Source organism: Lactuca sativa, chromosome 8 (genome assembly GCF_002870075.4).
Source record: "Lactuca sativa cultivar Salinas chromosome 8, Lsat_Salinas_v11, whole genome shotgun sequence".
Lineage (NCBI taxonomy): Eukaryota > Viridiplantae > Streptophyta > Magnoliopsida > Asterales > Asteraceae > Lactuca > Lactuca sativa.
In genome coordinates this window covers 44,832,634-44,852,610 of record NC_056630.2, presented here as the reverse complement: position 1 = coordinate 44,852,610, position 19,977 = coordinate 44,832,634, and the positions used below count along the sequence as shown (strand labels likewise).

General features: G+C 37.4%; 1 protein-coding gene across 2 annotated transcripts; it reads right to left on the bottom strand.

Moving 5' to 3' along the window:
* Positions 1-317: 317 nt before the first annotated feature.
* On the bottom strand, positions 318-15,787 carry LOC111906634 (uncharacterized). 2 transcript variants are annotated; one of them, XM_023902406.2, is made up of 12 exons: positions 15,141-15,787; positions 14,322-15,039; positions 8,389-14,243; positions 6,815-8,265; positions 6,471-6,737; positions 6,174-6,391; positions 2,927-6,106; positions 2,696-2,828; positions 2,094-2,617; positions 1,097-1,993; positions 833-1,021; positions 318-727 (listed from the first exon to the last, which is right to left on the bottom strand). In XM_023902406.2, exons 1-12 carry the CDS (start codon positions 15,488-15,490, stop codon positions 530-532), a joined length of 13,980 nt encoding a protein of 4,659 aa, XP_023758174.1. In that variant the 5' UTR covers positions 15,491-15,787; the 3' UTR covers positions 318-529. The 2 variants fall into 2 exon arrangements, with proteins under 2 accessions (XP_023758174.1, XP_023758175.1); XM_023902407.2 differs by having other exon boundaries at positions 833-1,015.
* Positions 15,788-19,977: the final 4,190 nt, after the last annotated feature.

Sequence of the window (19,977 nt, the reverse complement as noted above, 5' to 3'; positions counted from 1 at the left end):
GACAAAACTTTAGACGCGATTTCGAGTAGATATGAGAAATGTTGAAGACTACATGTTGGATAATTGAACTAACATGTGAGATTAAGTTTCTAGTATTAGTAAAAACATTTAGAGTTTACAAATATAGGCACTACAAAACCCCAAAAAAAAAGGTGAGATCCATCTTAAGTCCAAATCTTGCTACATAACCGATAATATTTTTATCCACATTGTTTTTGGCTTGTAGGATCGTAGGATCAATCCTAAAATCAAAATCCTGATTTTGACAATAACCCTCCTCGATTGGTTAATTTTTATGGCAAAAAAGCAGGCCGGCATTAAGGAGGTATAAACATTTCCTTTTCCATCACTGAAACAAATGTTAACCGATGAAAGCCACTATACAAAATTGAGTATTCAACTCTTCCCACGTCCCATACATAACAATACGTTTTCACTATGCACAAAAACGTATAGGCAATAACATCCATCATGGTATGACCTACAAAATAATTGAATTATGTACTCCTCCTATATATACCCTTTGCTTTCAAGGCCGATATATTTTAATTGTCTTTGAAACTTGCAACCGACAAAACGGACACCGAGAAACCGCAGACGAGCATCGACGACATAACACGTGTCCACATGGAACCAATGTGATATCAATCTCATTACTCAAACATATTCTACATAGCCATGCTGCTTTCGCTGTGTCTGCTTCTTTTATCGCCATATCCGATTTTTCCTATAAATATTCCCCACAAAAACACTTATTTACACATCAGCGTTTGACCGGTCAACACAATGCAATGCGGCTATTTAATTTATATAGTAAAACACATATGCATACCTGTTCCAGCAAAAGTGTGGCTTGAGATTCCTTCAACCGTTCTTGGAGTGACAACGTTGTTTGGAGCAGCGACTGCTTCTCTGTGTCCATTCGGATTCCGGCGGCTGACAGCATTTCTTGTACCGCTTGTACCAACTCTTCAGGCGACACACGCCCGTGTTCCAGTTCTTTAATCGGTTGTTTCTGTTTCTTTAAAAAAATCAAAAAAATAATATAAACTTTATATAATTCTATAACTTTGGGTAACAAACTAATTTCACAAACCTGATTCCTCGAACTAGAACTCTCTGGTTTCTCAACATGCTTATGTGTAGTATCAACCACATTGTTACTATTATCTTCATGGATCATATTATTATTATTGTTCCCGATTGATAAACTTCTGAAAGAGAAGACATGTGAAGAAAGAACAGCTTCCAATTTCCCTGGAGACATTTCAAGATTGAATCTATAAAGTGCTTGTCCTGCTGAAGGCCTTACATCTTCCGGAATCTTCCCGTATTTCAACTTTTCTCCATTTTGACTCCTCCACGCCACTATCTCCCCTTTGTAAAAAGGTCTTAATGGGTGCAGCTGCACTTGCATTGCATCTTGTGGAAGTATCTCCCGCCCAAGAAACCCACCAACGCCACCTGTCACCCTTACATCGGACGAAAGTTTAAGGATGTTCACAAGTGCGGTTTCGGAACCTTCCGGAGAGAGAAACAAGGAAGCGATCGGAAGCGGGACCGGTGACCTTAAAACATGGCTCACGACAATTGAAACGAGGTCAAGGACTGAAATGTAACTTGGTGGGTCCGCGATTAGTAACCGGGTGTTTGACCGGTCAACATAGTAAAGTGATCGATGACTGGATCTGGATCCGGATTCCCATTCTGGGATTATGGAATCTTTTGATGAACGTGTGATGTCTTGGGATTTTGTAAGGAGCCAAAAACGTGTGTAGATGGATTGAACAAATTGTAGTTTTTTAGCAATGGATTCGAGTGATTGTTGTAAAGTCTGCAAATCTGGAGTTTTGGAAGTGGTTAAAGGTACACTGCTGAGAACACTTAATATGGCAACCTGAAATGATGTGCTTAACAGCTTTATCCTGATGGATGCCAATGAAATGGACCCGATTTCTTCAAGGGTATGCAAGTTTTCAACTTGATCAAGCTCCTGGAAAATAAATGAACCATGTTTATATATAAACAAAAAAAGAAATAGAGAAAAAAGATAAAGTTTGATTGGTTTTAGACTTTTAGTAGTTTAGTACTACCTCAACAACAACATCTGAAAGCTTTCGAATGCTGAATGCTAAACATAACTTTTCTGAAACATCGTGGTGAACGAATCTAAGCCTTGAAGAATCGATATACTTCACATACCGGGACCCGTATGGATCGATGTAAACGCATGAATTTGCATGAACAAGTCTGCAGCCATCATCAGGGACAATCAGCTCTGATTCCCATTTAGATCTATCTGATTTCTGGAGCTCTAAGGTTTCATTACAGAGGAAATGTAGTATTTCCATCACTGCACGGAGTTCATTTGGATTCAGACGTTGATATCCACAAGATTTTTGAAGATCTGAAAGAAGATCCATTGCACAAGAGATTGATAACGTGTCTTGAAGTCCAAGTTCTTTTAGAATCTTCACAAATGGGAGGTAACGTGAAGGAAGTTCGAACGCAAATGGTGAAAGGTTTATTGTCAAACGGGCAAAAAGAGAACTTGAAGTCACTAAACGGGTCCCGTTAGCAGCTGGAATGAATGCCACTCGCTTCAACTCTGATAAATCTGACAACATTCAAGAAGAAAAGATAATAAAGTTATTCTCTTGTTTCTTTTTGACTTAATGGAGACATGACTTATTACCTGAGGAAGACAGTGTCCCCCAAATCTTGTCAAGATACTTAAAAACCTCAAAAGAAGCTTCCTCAACAGTTATTAATCCTGATTCATTAGGCCAATGAGCCAGAGTGTCTTCGCCAAAATTTCTTCCAATAGCCTGTTATGATATCATCATTGCTTCATTAGCTTGATTGATTAATAATATCTTAATCCATTAAACCCTATAATATCAAAAAGAAAGAGAAGATTCATAACCTGAAGGTGTTTTAAAACTGTAGTAAAAGGAGGAGGGGTTTTCAGCTGAAGAGATCCCCACGCATACTCTGGTGGAACCACACTTTGTTTGGAAAGAATGGGAGCAACACTCCATCCAAGGGGCCAATCTTTCAACACAAGGGCTTCACTGTAAGAACACAGCACTCTTTTACCACCTTTCTTTCCACTTATAGAAGGGAACCCTTTTTCTGCAGGAATGCATGCAATCTTTCCAAGTGTATTGCAGAAATTGTTGCCATAAAGAACAGCAAAATTAGCAAATATTGCACTCACTAGAGTCTCAGCTAATGACCAAATCTCTAAAGAAACTTCCATTCTCGTGTCTGAAAAATCCTCCTCAAAATCATCAACAAATCCAGAAGGTTTCATACTTTCAGCTCCAAGAAACTCGACTCTTCTAGCACATTCTAGAACAATATCCGGATCACTCGTGTTTTGAAGCCCGGTTTTTCTTAACACATTAAGCCATCCATCTGAAACAAATCTCTCCCCTGGAAACTTCTGAACCTCACTGGAAAAAACCGATTTTAGCAACGAATCACCAGGGTCAAATAAGTCTTTTGGTTTGTGTAAATCTCCCGATTGTTCATCAGCACTTCTTACAAATTTGGTCTCTTTTAATGCTTCAATGACTAAAGAATCTTGTTGGAGTTCTTGCCAATTCATGTAAAGATATATCAATATATCTTCCTGTTCTGAATGAGGCTTCTCTTCAAAACCGGGTAACCCGAATCTAACCAATATCTGTTTATCTTGCAACTCGGATACTCCAAGAGCTCGAAGCAATCCACTCTCGAAAGCCTCCGAGTTGTACCACATGCAATGTTCGTTGTACGGTTTGAGAAACGTATTTGATCCGATCATACATGTTTCCTGGATATTCAGCTTTCTGTATGTTCCAATAACAGTTTTGTAAATCGGTAGATCACGAAGAACTTCAAGATCTTGTTGTGTGTATTCGGATCCATTTGATGAAAAATCAGAAGCCAAAAGGGAGAACAGGCTGTTGCAATCGGAAGGTGGAAAGGAGGTGAGCTCCGGGAGATAACCGGCGGCTTTTCCGGCAACAAGCTTGGCGGCTATGGCTTGGCCCAATGAGATTCCAGCCACCGGAAAATAGTTGCGTGGAGGAGCAAATTCCATGAAAGCAGTGTCCACTATCGGTATGTTGCATTGGTTAAGCAAAGAGTACAACCACGGGTGTTTTTTATCAGTGACTTTATATGCTAACATATATGGCCGAATCTCTTCAGGCAACGAATCCAAACATGCCACATCATCATCTTCAAGACCCGGATTTTCCAATTCTGAATCGGGTAACTGGGGCGGGATGAATACCAGATTACAATGTTTGACCCGGCATAAAACGGGTCGACCCAAAAATACAGGAACTAGTGGCCATTGAGAGAAGAGAGGTAGATCTTCCGAATTACTAAAACTTCTCCAAAAGAGTTTTATCCAATCAGGAGATGGCCCACCTTCACGTGTATTTTCCCATGAAAACCAAGGAGCTACACTCGAGTTGATAACATGATTCACCCAATTTTCATGAAAAAGTGACCTCATGTTATCAGCTAGCAAACGAGGCGAAAAGATTTTCAGTTTAAGTAATGATAATAAATTATCATTTGTAAAGATTTGGGCCAAAATCGGTCTTTCCAAAATATTCGGATGAACAAATTTCGAACCCAAACGGGCCATTAACGATTGCTGCTGTTTGTTTCCAACCCAAAGCTCGGTTACACCCAATTTAGAAAGATGACTTATTGCAGTAGGACATGGTAACCCTTTAAGCTCAGATGCTACTTTTACAAACCTACGGTCCAGGCCTCTAATGGGCCCACCAAGGCCCAGGCCCGTGTTGTACCTTTCCGTTCCCCGACCCATGTCTTCAACAACCCCTCGCCCGAAATCAAACAAAGCCTTTCCTAAACTCGCGAGTGTTTCTATCGGGTCACCTGGGTTAGGTGAAGTAGAACCCGATGGGCCCGGAGCCCGACCCAGATCCAGTCCGGGTCCTGAATTGTGATCCGGATCCTCAGATGGGTCAAGAAGCTGAATATCTGACAAACAATACTCAAGAACATCCACGTAAGTATCGATTGATGGAATAGCAATTGGTGTTGAAGACATTCTAAGAAGATCACGAACCATTTTCGGTTTGATTTCTCGTATATTGAACCCGATTGCTTGAATTTCAGACACGAGTTTCCATGGGACTGAAAAAACCGGATGGTGTTCTTTAACAAAAGAACAAACAGTTGCAGGTAATATGTTTCCACCCATTCGACTTCCAGGCTGTGAAAGAAACATCCCCTCTTCAGCTTTGACTAAATTCCCAGAGTAAAGCTGCCAAACAGGAAGGTCAACAAGGCGAGAGTAAAACGGTCTGATGACTTGGTCAACCACACAAGTCCAGTCAGCTTTTAGGGTTTTTGACTTTGTCCCATTTGCATCTTCAGTGTCAATAGAAGTAGGCCAAAACGAATATATCTGAGTGCCACATGCGTTCAATGCCATGTGAATCGCGTGTGTTGCTCTTGATTCCAATGTTGAAGTGGATGGATCTCTTCTTATTTTAAACATTTCCAACACTAATCTAACATAGGAATCACGGACGCATGTCATGAGTTCCCGATTCCAGGCTTCAATCAGCTGATTCCCTGCATCTGGTTGTGATTCTGAATCTTGATACATGAAAAGGTAACGACCTCGGTTGTGGCGTACTAGGAAACAACCTAGGACAGTTACAGGCATGGTGATGCTATCAGAGAGAGGGAGAGGGGACATGATGGAGTAAAATGATTGTGCTTCAGAAAGATGTCCGTTTCTTAAAATGTGTATAGCTACTCCAGCGACAGGTGTCAGATTATAAGCTAGGTATCGCCTATCAAGAGCCATGTTTCTTGTTTGTCCAGAACCTAAGCTAAGTACAACAAGCCACCTGTCCACCACCATTGTTCCATTTTGATGCAAATTTATGTCTACAACATGTAATTTGACTGCAGAACTTGAGGTACCAAATAAATTTGATAGCTGGAACTTCTTCCATTTCTTTTCTGAGAACGGATTCCTTAATGCTGCATGTGATGAGTCCACATAGATTAAAAAATCTTGTGAAGATTGTGGTTCCTTTTCTTCCCATGTTGATAAAGACACCTGATTCAAAGAAAATGTTAAATTTTATAAGCAATAACTAGATGTCTGAAATATAAGTTCTTGTTACCTCAGAAACAGACTTCAGAAATACAAGTGTTCTAGAGGCATGCTTAATGAAATTTTCAAATATCAGTTTTATTTCTGTCCACTCAGACTCACTTCCATCTTCAATGAACTTTGATGAAATAGGCATTCGTATAACTGTAGAGTCTGATGACCATGGAACTTTTTGACCAATAAACATGGGACTAAACTGATCACGGAATCGCTCAGTCAAATTGGTACCTGTAATTAACAGAATCATAACAGAATACTAACCTGATTAACAGAAAGATAACGGAATTATTACTAATATAATATATACCTGTCAAAGTAAACATCTTTGCAGCTGGAGAATGACTTGATGAAGGTAGAGTAAAAGCTTTACCACAAGGATCAAACATATATAAAAAGCCACCAGAGACAACTGAAGGAAGATCAGTTATAGAATAACAGCTCATTAACCCTAATCCATAATTAAGCATGTCACCCCTTAAACCCCATGGAGGAAGAAACTGGAGGCTAGATATTTCCTCTCTACTCAAACTTGCTCCTTCCAATACAGCAACAATGGCAGGCCCTTGAAAATCTCCTGTAAAAAAATTTATTTTAAATTTTTTAAATTCAATTGGCTATTAAGTAAAAGTAAATAGCCTGATAACTTTGTACCTAAATTTTGTTGCAGCAATGATTGTGATGGATGTTGGCGTTTGTCAAAAATTATATGAAGCTTTTTGGCTTTACAGCAGTCTGCAAGCTCAATAAGATCATATAACAAGAAATCTTTCCCTCCATATAATTCAAGAAGATCATGGATTTTTGCATAGTCCATACAGGGTAAATCTTTTGTCATTTCCTCACTGACTAAAGAGATGGAACGAAGGGATTGAATCCCTAGCCTGTTAGCCAGATCATGACTGATACTCGAGTGTATGATATGTTTTCCCAGAGGGGTATTATTGTCCAACCAAGGTGCATCATTATACATCACATCCCTTGCAGCCATGAGAAGCCCTCGAGAATCAGGCACCAACAATGGAGTGTTGGAAGACTCAAACATTGATCTCTCTGATTGACAATCTGAAACAGCTTCTAGAACGCAAAGGACAAAACTCAACTGATCTTCTGAAAGTGGTGACCCTTTCACATCTTTTTGTAACCGAAGTAGAACATGAGCATAGTCAAAAAGGTCAAAAGAAAGCCGGACTCCAAGAGCAAGAAGCAAATCTCTGAAAACAGATAATTCAGATGGGACAACATACAAGTATGGACTGTATTTTACAGGTGAATCAAAAGCAAGAGCTTCAACAGTTACAAAATCATCTCCAATCCAAACCCATGGAACATTATTGAGAGAAGCTTTAAGAAGGTCAAACTCATCAGTGCCAACGTATTCTTGCAGATTTGAGTAAAGAACTGGCATATGCTCTTGTAGAGAAGCTTCAAATTCAGGGTCTGACTTAACTTCAGCATAGGATTTAGATAGACCAATGAGTTGACTGGTCAAAGTTTTTATATGTAACCGATCTGTCCACCCAAGCTTACGTTGTAAAAACATGGAGTTACATTCACCATCAAGTACATGCATCATGGATGAAGCGAGCCACATCTGTGATTTAGGTCTGACAGTATCCGGTGCTGCAATTTGCTGAGCTGGCATTAACCATGGAAGTCCGGTCAAAGGTGGGTCAACAGAAACAGGACACCATCTGATGGCTTTTAGTTCAGACCAAAACTCGTCCCCTGGCATTTCATCGAACAGCTTGCCTACATAATCTTCATGAAACGCCTCAGGAGTGTTTCTTGAGTAGTTATCTGCTTCATCATCTGGCCCAAACTCATTAAAACTGAATTCCACTTCCTCAGTTGAAAACTTGAGTGCCAATGCATCTAAACAACCAAGTAGTCTCTTTCCATTTACAACAGCCTCTGGTTCCATTTTATCATGCAACATAGACACCGATTTAGCAGAATCAAGCAAACCCTGGATGCCTAGGGTTTGCTTTAGTCCAAGGGTAACTAGCATCTCCAAAGTTTCAGGATCAGAGAATTTGTCAGAAGGGAAGAACAAATCCTTGTGCAGAAATTTTTCTAGCTCGGGTATACGAGGATCATATAGCCTGTAAAAGATAGAAGATAAATCACATTTACACTAGAATCAAACACTAAACTGTATTATATATATATATATATATATATATATATATATATATATATATAACAGAAATGTATTTAGAATATACCTTTGTGGTTCTTGCAAAGATCCAGTATTGGTAAGAACAAAGGGAGTCATCATAAGTTCTTTCTTGAAGGAGCTATCTTCCTTAATCAAAACACGAATTTCATCAAAAATAGCCAAGAGAATCTCAGGCTCAGAGACAAGTTCTGGAATGCGATTGAACACATAGCCTTTATAAAATTGGACTCGAGAAGGTTCTCTGATGTCTAGATACTTTTTCAATAGCTTTCTTTCTTTCTCTGAATCAATGCGAATAAAGTCATCATCCAAAAGACCTTCTAGAATGCCATCTGGTTTAAGCCATTTAGTAGGTTTAGTTAAAGAAACCAGCTTTCTACTCTTGAAGGACTCAAACATTGGAATCTGTTTGATGATGTTGATATGTGATGCATTAAGTAAGCCACCAGAGAACCATTTGGATTGAAGAATGAAACTTCTAAACTCATGCAGCTCACCCTCTGATGCATTATCAAAAAGATCACCTATTTTCCCTGGTTCACAAATTGCTGATAATGCATTTAGAACACCACTTGCTGATGGAGACTGCACGTATTTGTTCAACTGTGGGTGTTCTAATTGAATGTCATGTCTCAATAACAGACACCCTATTTTGAGCAATAATGATGACATGTTTTCACTCCACCCATCATCTTCAATCACATATGAATTCTCAACAAGCTGTAACAGATGATTGTTTCCAACTGGTAAAATCGGCCATTTACAAAACACAGAAAGATCATCACAATTTGAATTTAGGTAATTCCATAACAACCTCATCCATTCCAAAGTAGGTTGCCCTTGATGCCCAGGGACCCACATCACCTCCTTCATGTGCATCCATTCTGTTGGAAGTAACCTCATAAACAACTTCTCAAGCAAATGACAACTCAGAAACGAAACATTGAAACTTTCACTTCTTGCCATATCACATAACTTTTCATAAACAGCATCCGGAATTTCAGAATCCACAAGGTGGTTTGGAACAGAATCTTTCAAAAGATTATAAGCATCTCCACGTGTAACATAAACTCTATCGCTCGATCCTCTCTTCTCAAACACAGTAAACAAACCATTTGAAAGGGGCAAAAGTGGCAAACCATAAAAGTTGTCAGATTGAATCGGGGTTGTTAGATCAAGCAAACAATACTCAAGTGCCAAGATCATTCCATTCCTATCCCGGAATTCACGTTTCCGGCGAACTAACAAAGTTCTTAGCAACTGAGGAGTCAGAAAATGCAGAGTCGGACAAAACTCCATGAATTTTTCCACATGAGGTTTAGGAATTGTTGTCATGGGTAATCCTGCATCGGATAATGCATCAACAAGAAAGTTTGACTTGTCAAAGGTAAAATCAGGGAAAATGGCTTGTTTGGTTGGAATCCATTGACCACCTCTTGCTTTAGTGTATAACACACGAAGACCGGAATCAGAAACAAATTTGTAAAGCTTTTCCACCATTGACACCCAAGGTCCTGATGTTGCTGTTGTTGGCCAAAAGGAATAGAATGAATCAGAATTGTTGATTTCTGATGTGAGTTTTTCAAGTAAGTGACCATAAGCTGGAGCTGCAACTTCTTCTAGAAGATAAAGATTCCAATCTGAACGTTTTTTCCCTCCACCTGCCATGTCATTCCCAAACCATATATCTCTTCGATTAGATGATAGTTCAAAATATGCATTCACATGAACAGGAAGACCCGTATTTATTGGAAGTGGTAGAAAACAAAACGCCTGCCCTTCAAAATTCTTTTCAACTTCCATATTGTTCAAACATGATGCCACACAAGCCCATGGAATAGACTTATGAGATTTGTTGTTTCTTTTACTTTGGCGACCATCGAAGCATTCACTAGTCAACCATACATTTGACTTTTCTTCAGATTGACTTTTCTCAGTCAACAAAAGCTTCTGACTTTTCCAAGGCAACCCCGTGTCATTCGGTCTTTTCAATTTATCAAAAAAATGATTCTTCTCTGACCCTTCTTTATGTTCATGCATGAAATTAACCATAAGCTGAAACGTGTTGGATTCAGCTTCACGTTCAGGTTCACCAATACTATCCTTATGGACTCTATGAACTAACTGCATCTCACTACCAACTCCTTCTTTCATATATATGGAGATAGTCTTCACGTTTCTCAAAAAAAGCAATGTCTTTGAGACAACTTCTGAGAAAGATGTCAATAGTGATGTAACATCTTGAGGGGAGTATGCTTCTTTTTTAATTTGACTCTTTGAAGCAGCTTTAGCATTTCTTAATGGAAACCGAAAGAGAGTTCCAGGAAATGAGTTCTGCATGTCACATCCGAAATGAAGAAATGGAGAAAATTGATCAGGAAATTGTTCCAATATTTTCCTTCCAGAAAATTTAATTCTTAACCCAGGATGTGAAGGAGATATTCCAGGTAAGTGACATGCATGAGGATCAAAAAGGACGATATTCTCCCCGGATACAAAAGTGGGAATGTCAGTGAAGTGATAAACACAATTAAACCCTAAACCGAATCTTCCAATTGCAAATGGTTTTTCCAGTTTACTTTCTTGACCAATTCTTGATATTGCATACAAATCTTGTGGGCTGAAAACCGAGTCATTGAAACAATACAAAGCGGGCCCTTGCCAGTCTGACATTTCGGGTGAAAGAACAGATGAAGTCCCGTAATGCGTGTTGTCCAAAAGAAACGCCACCTCAGAAGCTTTTGCATCTTCTGCATTTTGCACTAGCTCAAACAGAGTTCCAGGCCCATCTGCATACATTTCAAGAATATGTTTAAGTCTGGTGGTCAAAGCTTCATGTTGACCAAATGCTTCAGCAGCTCCAGATAAACTCAAATTCATGGAATCAGCACTTTCAGCAAGCAACATACGCCTAAGTGAATGAACACCAAGCTTTTCTGCAACATCATTCGAGATATTTCCATGCACAAATTTATGAACAGTTCTTTTCATATTCAGTGCCATTGATGGATTTCCAAATGAGGCCTCGTTTTCTGAACCAATCAACCATGGAGCATCATTGTATACCAAATCAGTAGCATCAACCAAGAAACACGAAACATCTGGTAAAAAGATCTTGATTTGTTCTTCATACAGCTGAACTTCAGCCAGATGTTGTGAGATTAGTAAAGCTGCACGAAGCTCCTGTGAATTTAAAGGAGTTGAGCCTTTAATTCTAGCCATTCTCCCCAAAATCTGAGCATAATCTTTCGGCTTTAAAAACTCCCGAATCCCAAGCTCTAGAAATAAAGCTTTAAAAACTGCTAAATCAACAGGTATGACACGTAGATAAGGAGCCAAATGAAGAGAACCAGAGATCACAACTTCTTCTGGTGTTGCAAATCCATCACCAACCCAAATCCATCTAGAACCTTCTAGAACAGCCTTCACAATATCCATTTCATCTGTATTCAACATGTTCATTAAAATCGCATATATCCTAGGCATTGCTAAAGCCAATTCTTGGCGAAGAACAGGATCTGTTACAGTTTCATTGTTTTTTCCAAGTTCTAGAAGCTGTGCAGCAATGACACTTCCTGAAGGAGGAGATGACCACCCGAGGTAATGAGATAATGAAGTTGAAGAACATTCTCCATCTAATATCCTCATACTTGCTGAAACAAGCCATAGATCTGAAAAAAGTCTCACAAGTTTTGGAGGTGCAACCATAGATGACACTATTGGCCATGGTAATGATTCAAATGGAGATGAAACAAGAACAGGACACCATGAAATCAGTCTTAGATCAATCCAGAACTTCTCCAAATCAGATTTTAGATTTCTTGACCTAAATGCACTTGCAGCTCGTGAAAACATCCTGTTCATTGTTCCTTGATCAGAAACATCAGGTGACCATTTTAATGCGTTTACTTCAAGATAAGAAAGAAGAACTTTTCCTCTAGAATGAGCCCTTTGTTGATCACTCTGCATTAACAATTCCACCTGGCGTGCACTTTGTATGACAGCTTCAGGAGACACAGATGTTTTCAAACCCAAACCTTGTAGCTTGTCTAGAATTCCAGATTCCTCAAAAACACCATGAGGGAAACAATCAGAATCTTCCAACAATGCGTATAATTCTTCATTCCTAGGATCATAAAGCACTGTTGGACATTTCAAAGAACCACTAGCAGTTGGAACAAATTCAAGATTTGCTAAATGCCCTTTAATCGTTGGATCCTCAGTGGATAAATGTGGTAACTCCTGTAAAACTGACATCATGATGATGTCACGAAACTCGGGTGCCAATTCTTTAACCTTATTGAACACGTATTGTTTATAAAATATAGCCTTCCCCATTCGCTCAATCCCATAGTATTTATTCAAGATTTCATCTTCAATGCCAGATGAGCTTTTAACAAAGTCATTACAGAGTAAGGACTTGTGACAATCAAATGGAGGTAAAAACTTTTGTTCTTCTAATCCAGAGTAGCTATAGTTTTCTTCCTCACTATACACCATAAAGATTGGAAGTCTCATACATGCCCTTCTTTCAGTATCAGACATATTGTTCCCAATATACCATTTTGGGTCAAGAAAAAAATGACGAAGCTCGTCCCTGTCTACAGCTTCTAGGGTTTGAAGAAAAAGGTGTTTAATGTCATCATTTGAAGAGACAACATCAAAGATTGACTTCAAGACACCATCACCATCAGCTTCACGTACATAGTTGACCAAATCAGGGTGGTCAACACCATGGCTGCTGTTAAGAATCCTGCACCCCACTTTACCGAGTATACCCTTCATCTTGTCAGACAACTTATCCACATTCAACAGCTTCACCTGTCTTGATGGTCTGTAAAGATGACCAGAAACCGAGGGCAAAATAGGCCAATCACCAAAAGTCAACAGGCTTTCACAGTTGCCATGAAGATACTTCCAGAATAGATGAAACCATGTTGAGCTAGGATGATTAGGGTTTGATTCTGGATCCCAGGAAACTGGAGTTTTGTATTTCCAATCAGGAGGGATGATTTTGGGGAATAATTGGAGAAAGGAATTAACATCAAAAAGAAGTATGTTTGCTGAAGGGATCTTAGCAATTGATGTAAGTCTGGTTAGTATGTTTTCAGGTATATTTTGATCAATTACTCTATCTGGTATCTTTTGTAAGAGCTTGTATTCCAATTCATTGCAGACAAAATAAGATACACCTTTTTCAGAAAATGACCCGAATTCACCACTTGCTAAAGGAACCAAAGGTAGATCATATGCATGTGTAACAACATCATCATCAATCAAGTCTTCAAGACAATACTCCAACAACACTAGCTTCAAATCTCTGCTTATTTTATTAACACCTTTCGATTTCCTTAAAAAATTCCTTACTGAATCAGGAGTGACTACTTTCAAACTAGATGCAAATTTCAAAAGCATGTCCCTCAAGGCAATAGGCAAATGAACAATAGGCAATCCTAGCTGTACAAGAGCTTTCCCAAGTTCATTACTTTTACAAAACTCATTATCATGAAGAAAAGCTTCGATTACTGAAACCCATTTCCCACCATTAAGATCTGAATGCAAGACACGTGAATCACCAATGTTTTTATAAATATGCTCCACCATAATGCTCCATGGCTCCTCGAATGAACCAATAGGCCATAAAGAATAATACGAGTTTGTGGGACCCAGTATATGTTGGACTTGAAGCAGTAACTTAACAAAAGAAGAAGCAACAACATCTTCTAGAAGAAGCCTGTTCCAAAGAGACCGGATTCTTCCACTTCTGTCCATGTCAGCACCATACCAAATGCCACGTCTGTTTGATGACACCTCAAAGTATCCATTAATTTGCACTGTCATTCCAGTTTTTAAAGGTAAAGGCAGGAAACAAAATGCACGACCATCTTTCAAAACATCACCCTGTAAAACATAAAAAAGATTAAAAACAAATCAAATTCCAGTAACAAGAAATAGTTAGAAACACACACACACACATACTCTGGAAGAATTGTCTGAGATGCAAGCTGCTACAGCTGCCCAAGGTAGGAGATGAATGTCATAATCTTTAGACATACTTTTAGCAAATGAACCTATTCTACTAGATGATGATGCCATTGTCTGCACTATGTAAAAGGTATCCACCCTCTTGTCTCCATTTATATCTTCACTCAAGAAGTCTAAAGAAAATCCATCAGTTTTATCATCTGAAGAGTTCATAGACTTGGATAATCTCAGAAGTGTCTGTCTATGCCAAACCGTATCTTTATCCTTCAATCTAATGGAACACGAATAAGTTTTTTTAGGTTCAGACATCCCAGTATCCCATACATACATCTCGATAGAAACTACACTCTTTAAGAACAGAAGTGTGAAAACTGCTTCCTCGTATAGCTGTTCAAACATTGAAGAAATATCATCTGGCAAATAGGCTTGCTTTGAGAGCTTACTACTTGCTGCTTGAGACTCATTTCTTAAAGGGAAACGAAATATAGTTCCAGGGAAAGAAGTTTTCATGTTGCAACCGAAGGCACAGAATGGAGAAAGCTGATCTTGGTATCGAGAGATGGCTGATGAGGTGACATAATCTATTCTTTTTCCAGGATTTAATGTGGAAATGTTTGGAAGGAAATCACCCTGAGGATCAAACAGGACTACATATTTGTCACTGACGAAAGATGGCAAATCAGTCAGATGATACACTGAGTTGAAGCCAACCCTAAACAGATAACAAAACAACACAACAATCACATAATCGATTATGAATGATGTATGGAGAGAGTGAGATGTTGTAGTAAAAGTTGTGGATAGAAAAATCACCCGAAACGACCAGTCTTCCAAGCTTGACTTTGCTTGCCACTCCCACCAATCCTGGAAATACTAGCGAAATCGTCTTCAGTGAAGACAGCATTGTTATACGCTAACAAAGCAGGGCCTTGCCACTGGGCGAGTTTAGGGGACAAGAGGGAGGTGGTGGGATGAGACCTTCGGTCTAAGCAAAGGCAGACCTTGGTGGCGCCGGCGTCGTCAGCATTCTGTATCAGTTCCTTTAGAACCGTGGTCCCTTCAGGGTAATTCAACAAAACCTCTCTGATTCTCCTGGTAAGATCCACCTTCTGACCAAAATCCTCCAAGAGGAGTGATCTTGATGATGATGATTCTTCCTCCATAATTGATGGGCAAACGCAAAGTCAAACCATGAGATTCTTAATCATGGATTGTGAAGAAATTGAGAGAAGATAGAGGGGTTGAGAGGAGGGTTTTCTTTTCTTGCTTTGAAAAGCAACAGCTGGTCTTATAAATGGGTTTTGGTTTATGAAAGACTTGAGAATTGGGGAAGCATCCGCTTGTTCAATAAGATCTTAAAACCATTTACTCGATGGAGAGATTGGATGTTTGTTTAATCAAATCCAAGACCAATTCTTTTGGTCTTTGATATGAATTTTCTTCTTTTTCTTTGGGACTAAGAAAGGAAATATACACACATTTTGTTTAGAATTGTTTTATAAAGAATATAATGTCTTTTTCAAAGTTATATCTACCCGTTCGTAATTATTTATTTTTATTATTGAAAGCCATTAAAGTTAATAGGATTTTTATAACAAATTGCATAGACCAAACTTTGGTATTTTCAAAAAAATATTTAAAAATAATCATTAACTAGTGAAGTACCCCATTTTACATTTGATATGCATTTGACTATTTGCAAAATAAACATAAGATTGACATTTTATTTATTCATATATTGATATGGAAGTCATTATAGTAGGCATTTTTTCTACTCATCATATGCATATTTGATGATACATTTATATTTTTCAATCCTTTTGTGGATTGATCCAAGCATGAAGGATATACTTCTTAAATGCAAGGATATACATTTATATTTTTCAGACGCATATTGTCTTCCATGGAGAGGTCGTCAGCTTTGGCGTCTGTCGTCAGCTTTGGCGTCTTTAAGGATGGTTTTTAGGATATTTTAATTTGGGTCTTCTTGTTGTGTGGAGATGATTTTGTAAGAGTCGTCTTCCATTGTGAAGCCTTCTTAAAGTTTGGTTTGAGTTGCTTTTATGAGATCGTCTACCTCTCAGATGTAAGCAATGAGTGACAGGAAAACGTTTTGAAGGGCTTGATTGTTCATTTTTTGGTTTTTTGTATCTTCCTTTATGTATGAAGTTTGGAGGTTGGGGTTCTTATATAGTAATGTAAAATTTGAGTTTGGTTTTGGCTATTGACGTGGAGACATGTAGGCTTCTTTGTGTGTCATTGTTTTTTTGTAATAGGTTTTTACAAATTGCATTGATTACTATTTAGATGATGTGGTGGCTTGTTTTGTAATTGTAGTAAAAGTTCCTATGCTAGCCTATAGTAGTTATGGTTTCAATAAAATTATAGGTGTGTATCGTCTATCGGATCGAATGGTTTGTTTATTTTTTATTTGTAATCACATTTATCTATTTAAACGGAAAATAGGTAAGAGTTTTGTAACGTATTCTGTTTTTTTTTTTTTTTTGCGTGTGTATATATTGTAAATAGTTTAAATTTAACGTTATAACATATTTATTCTATGAATGTAATGTATATTTCTATAAATGTAGGTTTGTTTTCATATTTTGTAGTAAGATAGCATTTTCTTATTAACATGTGCATGAATGGTTGAAGTTTATCTAGAGGAAAAAACAACGTATAAAATACTTATATATTGCATAACAATAGCTGATAATGACATAGAGGATAATTTAACACCAAATACATTAAGGAAAGCATATGGAGTCGCACATCCTAAATCAAAACGCAAAAAATCCATCCATGCAAACCTTGGAACGGCTACATATACAGTCGGTTGTCTTCCGAAAGGTTCTTGATGCTTTTCTTCAAATCATGTATCAGCTTTGTTATCTTTTTCTACATGGTGTGAACAGTTTCTATCATTTTCGCCACCTCATGGTTGGTGTCGAACAGGATTTTGTCTATCTGCAGATAGTTGTTGTACTTGGGACTGCTATCCATTTCACCCATGATCTTCGCTTTTATTTTATGATGTTCCCAGTATTCGTCTTCAATGTCATTAAGCGAAAGTTTCTCGCTTTCCAATTGTTGGATGAGGATCTCAAGAATGTTCTCCATTTCTTGTGGCTTCATTTTTTAGTTGTTGGTTGAATTTGATTGAAGGTGTAGATGATGAAGGGATAGTGAAGGGGTAATGGTCATCTTAAGTAAATGGATGGGGTTTGGTGAGGTTTAATACGGTAGTTATGGGATACTTAATGTGCTCATTAAGTTCGAAGTGATTATGATAGATGCGACTGATAGAATGTATAGTTGCATTTAAGAAGTATAATCGTCTAAACGTTGCAGCATACGTTATGGTTTCTTGTAGTATTTGCTTTATTAAGATATTTTTTCCTTTTTTATTTAGGTGATTGTTCCACTTAAATATAAATGTTAGAATAGATGTTACCTTTGGATATTTTATTGACTATTTTGTTAAAAATTGTTACGCAAATAATATGTAAACAAAAAAAAAAATATTAATACGAATTATTCAAAGAATGATAAAAGTTATTGTAAAATCAAAAGGTTTGATAGTGTATCATGTTTTTGAACATCAAGAAAGCAGTTGTGGAAGTATGCCAAAGTGTTATGTTTCTGAACGTCAACTTATGCATCAAGTTTTTGCATTTCTTTTAAATGAACATTTTGTAGGCGTATATAATTAATTTACCATCCACTTTTTAATCTAGTTTATTATCATTCGTAATGATGCGCATACGAAAATAATTGTTTTATGGGGCTTTTGTAGTTGTAGTTGGCGAGGATAATAATATGTATATGTGATATATGTTTCTTTTTGTATACCAATGCGGATGATTTTTTTAGTTATGTAAATGTGGAATAGACATTAAATGCGAAAAGCATAATATATTACTTTTTGAGGTCATACATAGAAAATTGGAAATTTTGCATGGATGATATTATATGAAAGTTATGGAGCAAAAGGGTTGCAACGTTGTCATCTAGATGTGGGGAAGGTCTTTGAAGATCTTTGCGTAGGCCTCCACTAGTGTTAATAACTTTTTTTGCATAGCTTCGAAGTTGTCCATCATCAGAGTTGTGTCATTGTCTGCTTCTTTGATGAGGTCACTTGTGATTGTGTAGTGGGTGTATGTGAGAAATGTTGGTGAGTGTTGGAGTATTTGTTGTCTCGTATCATAGAGGGTGGTGTATGTGTTTTGGACTGCATCGAGAGCTTGCTACATTGTGTTCACCTGGTCGGTGAGCTCTTGCATGACAGTCTCCATTTTAGATCTTATGAGCTTTTCGTTTGTGATGGTTTCTGTTGATGTGCAAACTGAAATGTTCTTTATATAGGAAATGTATTGTATATTAATTATGGTGGTTGGTTGATGTGTATTGATTGTGGGGTTGTATAGAATATGTCTATAGCGGTTTCATAGTCTATGAGGTTGGTGGACTATAATACATGTACATGATAACCTATCTATATTTGGTAATAAATGTACATAGGTATTACGTGTTTTTGTGGAAAACGGTGATGACTTGGTCAGGTGGTAATTCATTGGTCTTCATGCATGGCCTTAATTGGTATGTCAAATTTTGTCACCCTTTTTAATATTTACATTTATGATATGGAGCAAGGTAGGTGATAAGGTTTGTATTTTTTTTTTATGTATTGGTGGTGTGATATTGATTTTAATGAGTGTTTTTCTAAATTAGTGTTATCAAAAAATGTTATTTGATAATAAATGTGCATAGCTGTTTAAGTGTTTTTTTGGCAAACGATTTCTTTGGTCTTCATGAATTGCCTGAATTGGTGTGTCAATATTTTTTTTCACCTCTTTTAATATTTACATTCATGATAAGGAGCATGGTAGGTGATAAGCTTTGTATTTTTTTTTGTTTATGTCTTTGTGGTGTGATATTGATTTTAATGAGTGTTTTTTTTTTCTGAATTAGTATTATAAGAAAACGTGGTTTGATTTATTTGGTGGTGATCAGTGTCGCAAATAATCATATTTTTTCATTTAGTCTGGAGTATTGATGATTAAAGAAATGTTTGTTTTTTTTCTTTCTTATTAATATAGTAATTTCTTTCAAAATTGTAAAAAAGGTACATTCTCCTAATGTATATTTTCATTGTTTTTGTGGTGATTTAGTTAACTTGTAATGAGTTCCTATATTCTTAATTTAATGAATTATTATGGAGTATTACGAAGTGTATGTACATTTCTTTTTTGTAGTGATGTTAATTATTGTTGATGTGTATTGATGTTTGTGTGATGTAGACCATAATTGTTGTTTGAAGTATTTGTATGGCTATTACTTACAATACCAAAAGTATTTCACGTGAAATGTTATCAAAAGAGAAAATAGTGTTTCTAGTTGGATTTATGTCTAGTGCTTACAACAATAAAGGTGTTCCAAGTGAAATGTTACTTGTCTTGTAACATGCAAAAAGAGGTGGTTAAAGGTTATGGTTTGGGATGATGGTGTTGTCTATGTTGAATTATATGTACGTTTTTGTTGTTTTCGAGGTGAAGGCTCACATGCACATTAATAAAAGGGCATTAGATGTTGGTGTTTTATTGCAAATGAAAAAGATATGTATCTACGTGTGATTTTGTATGACAAACTT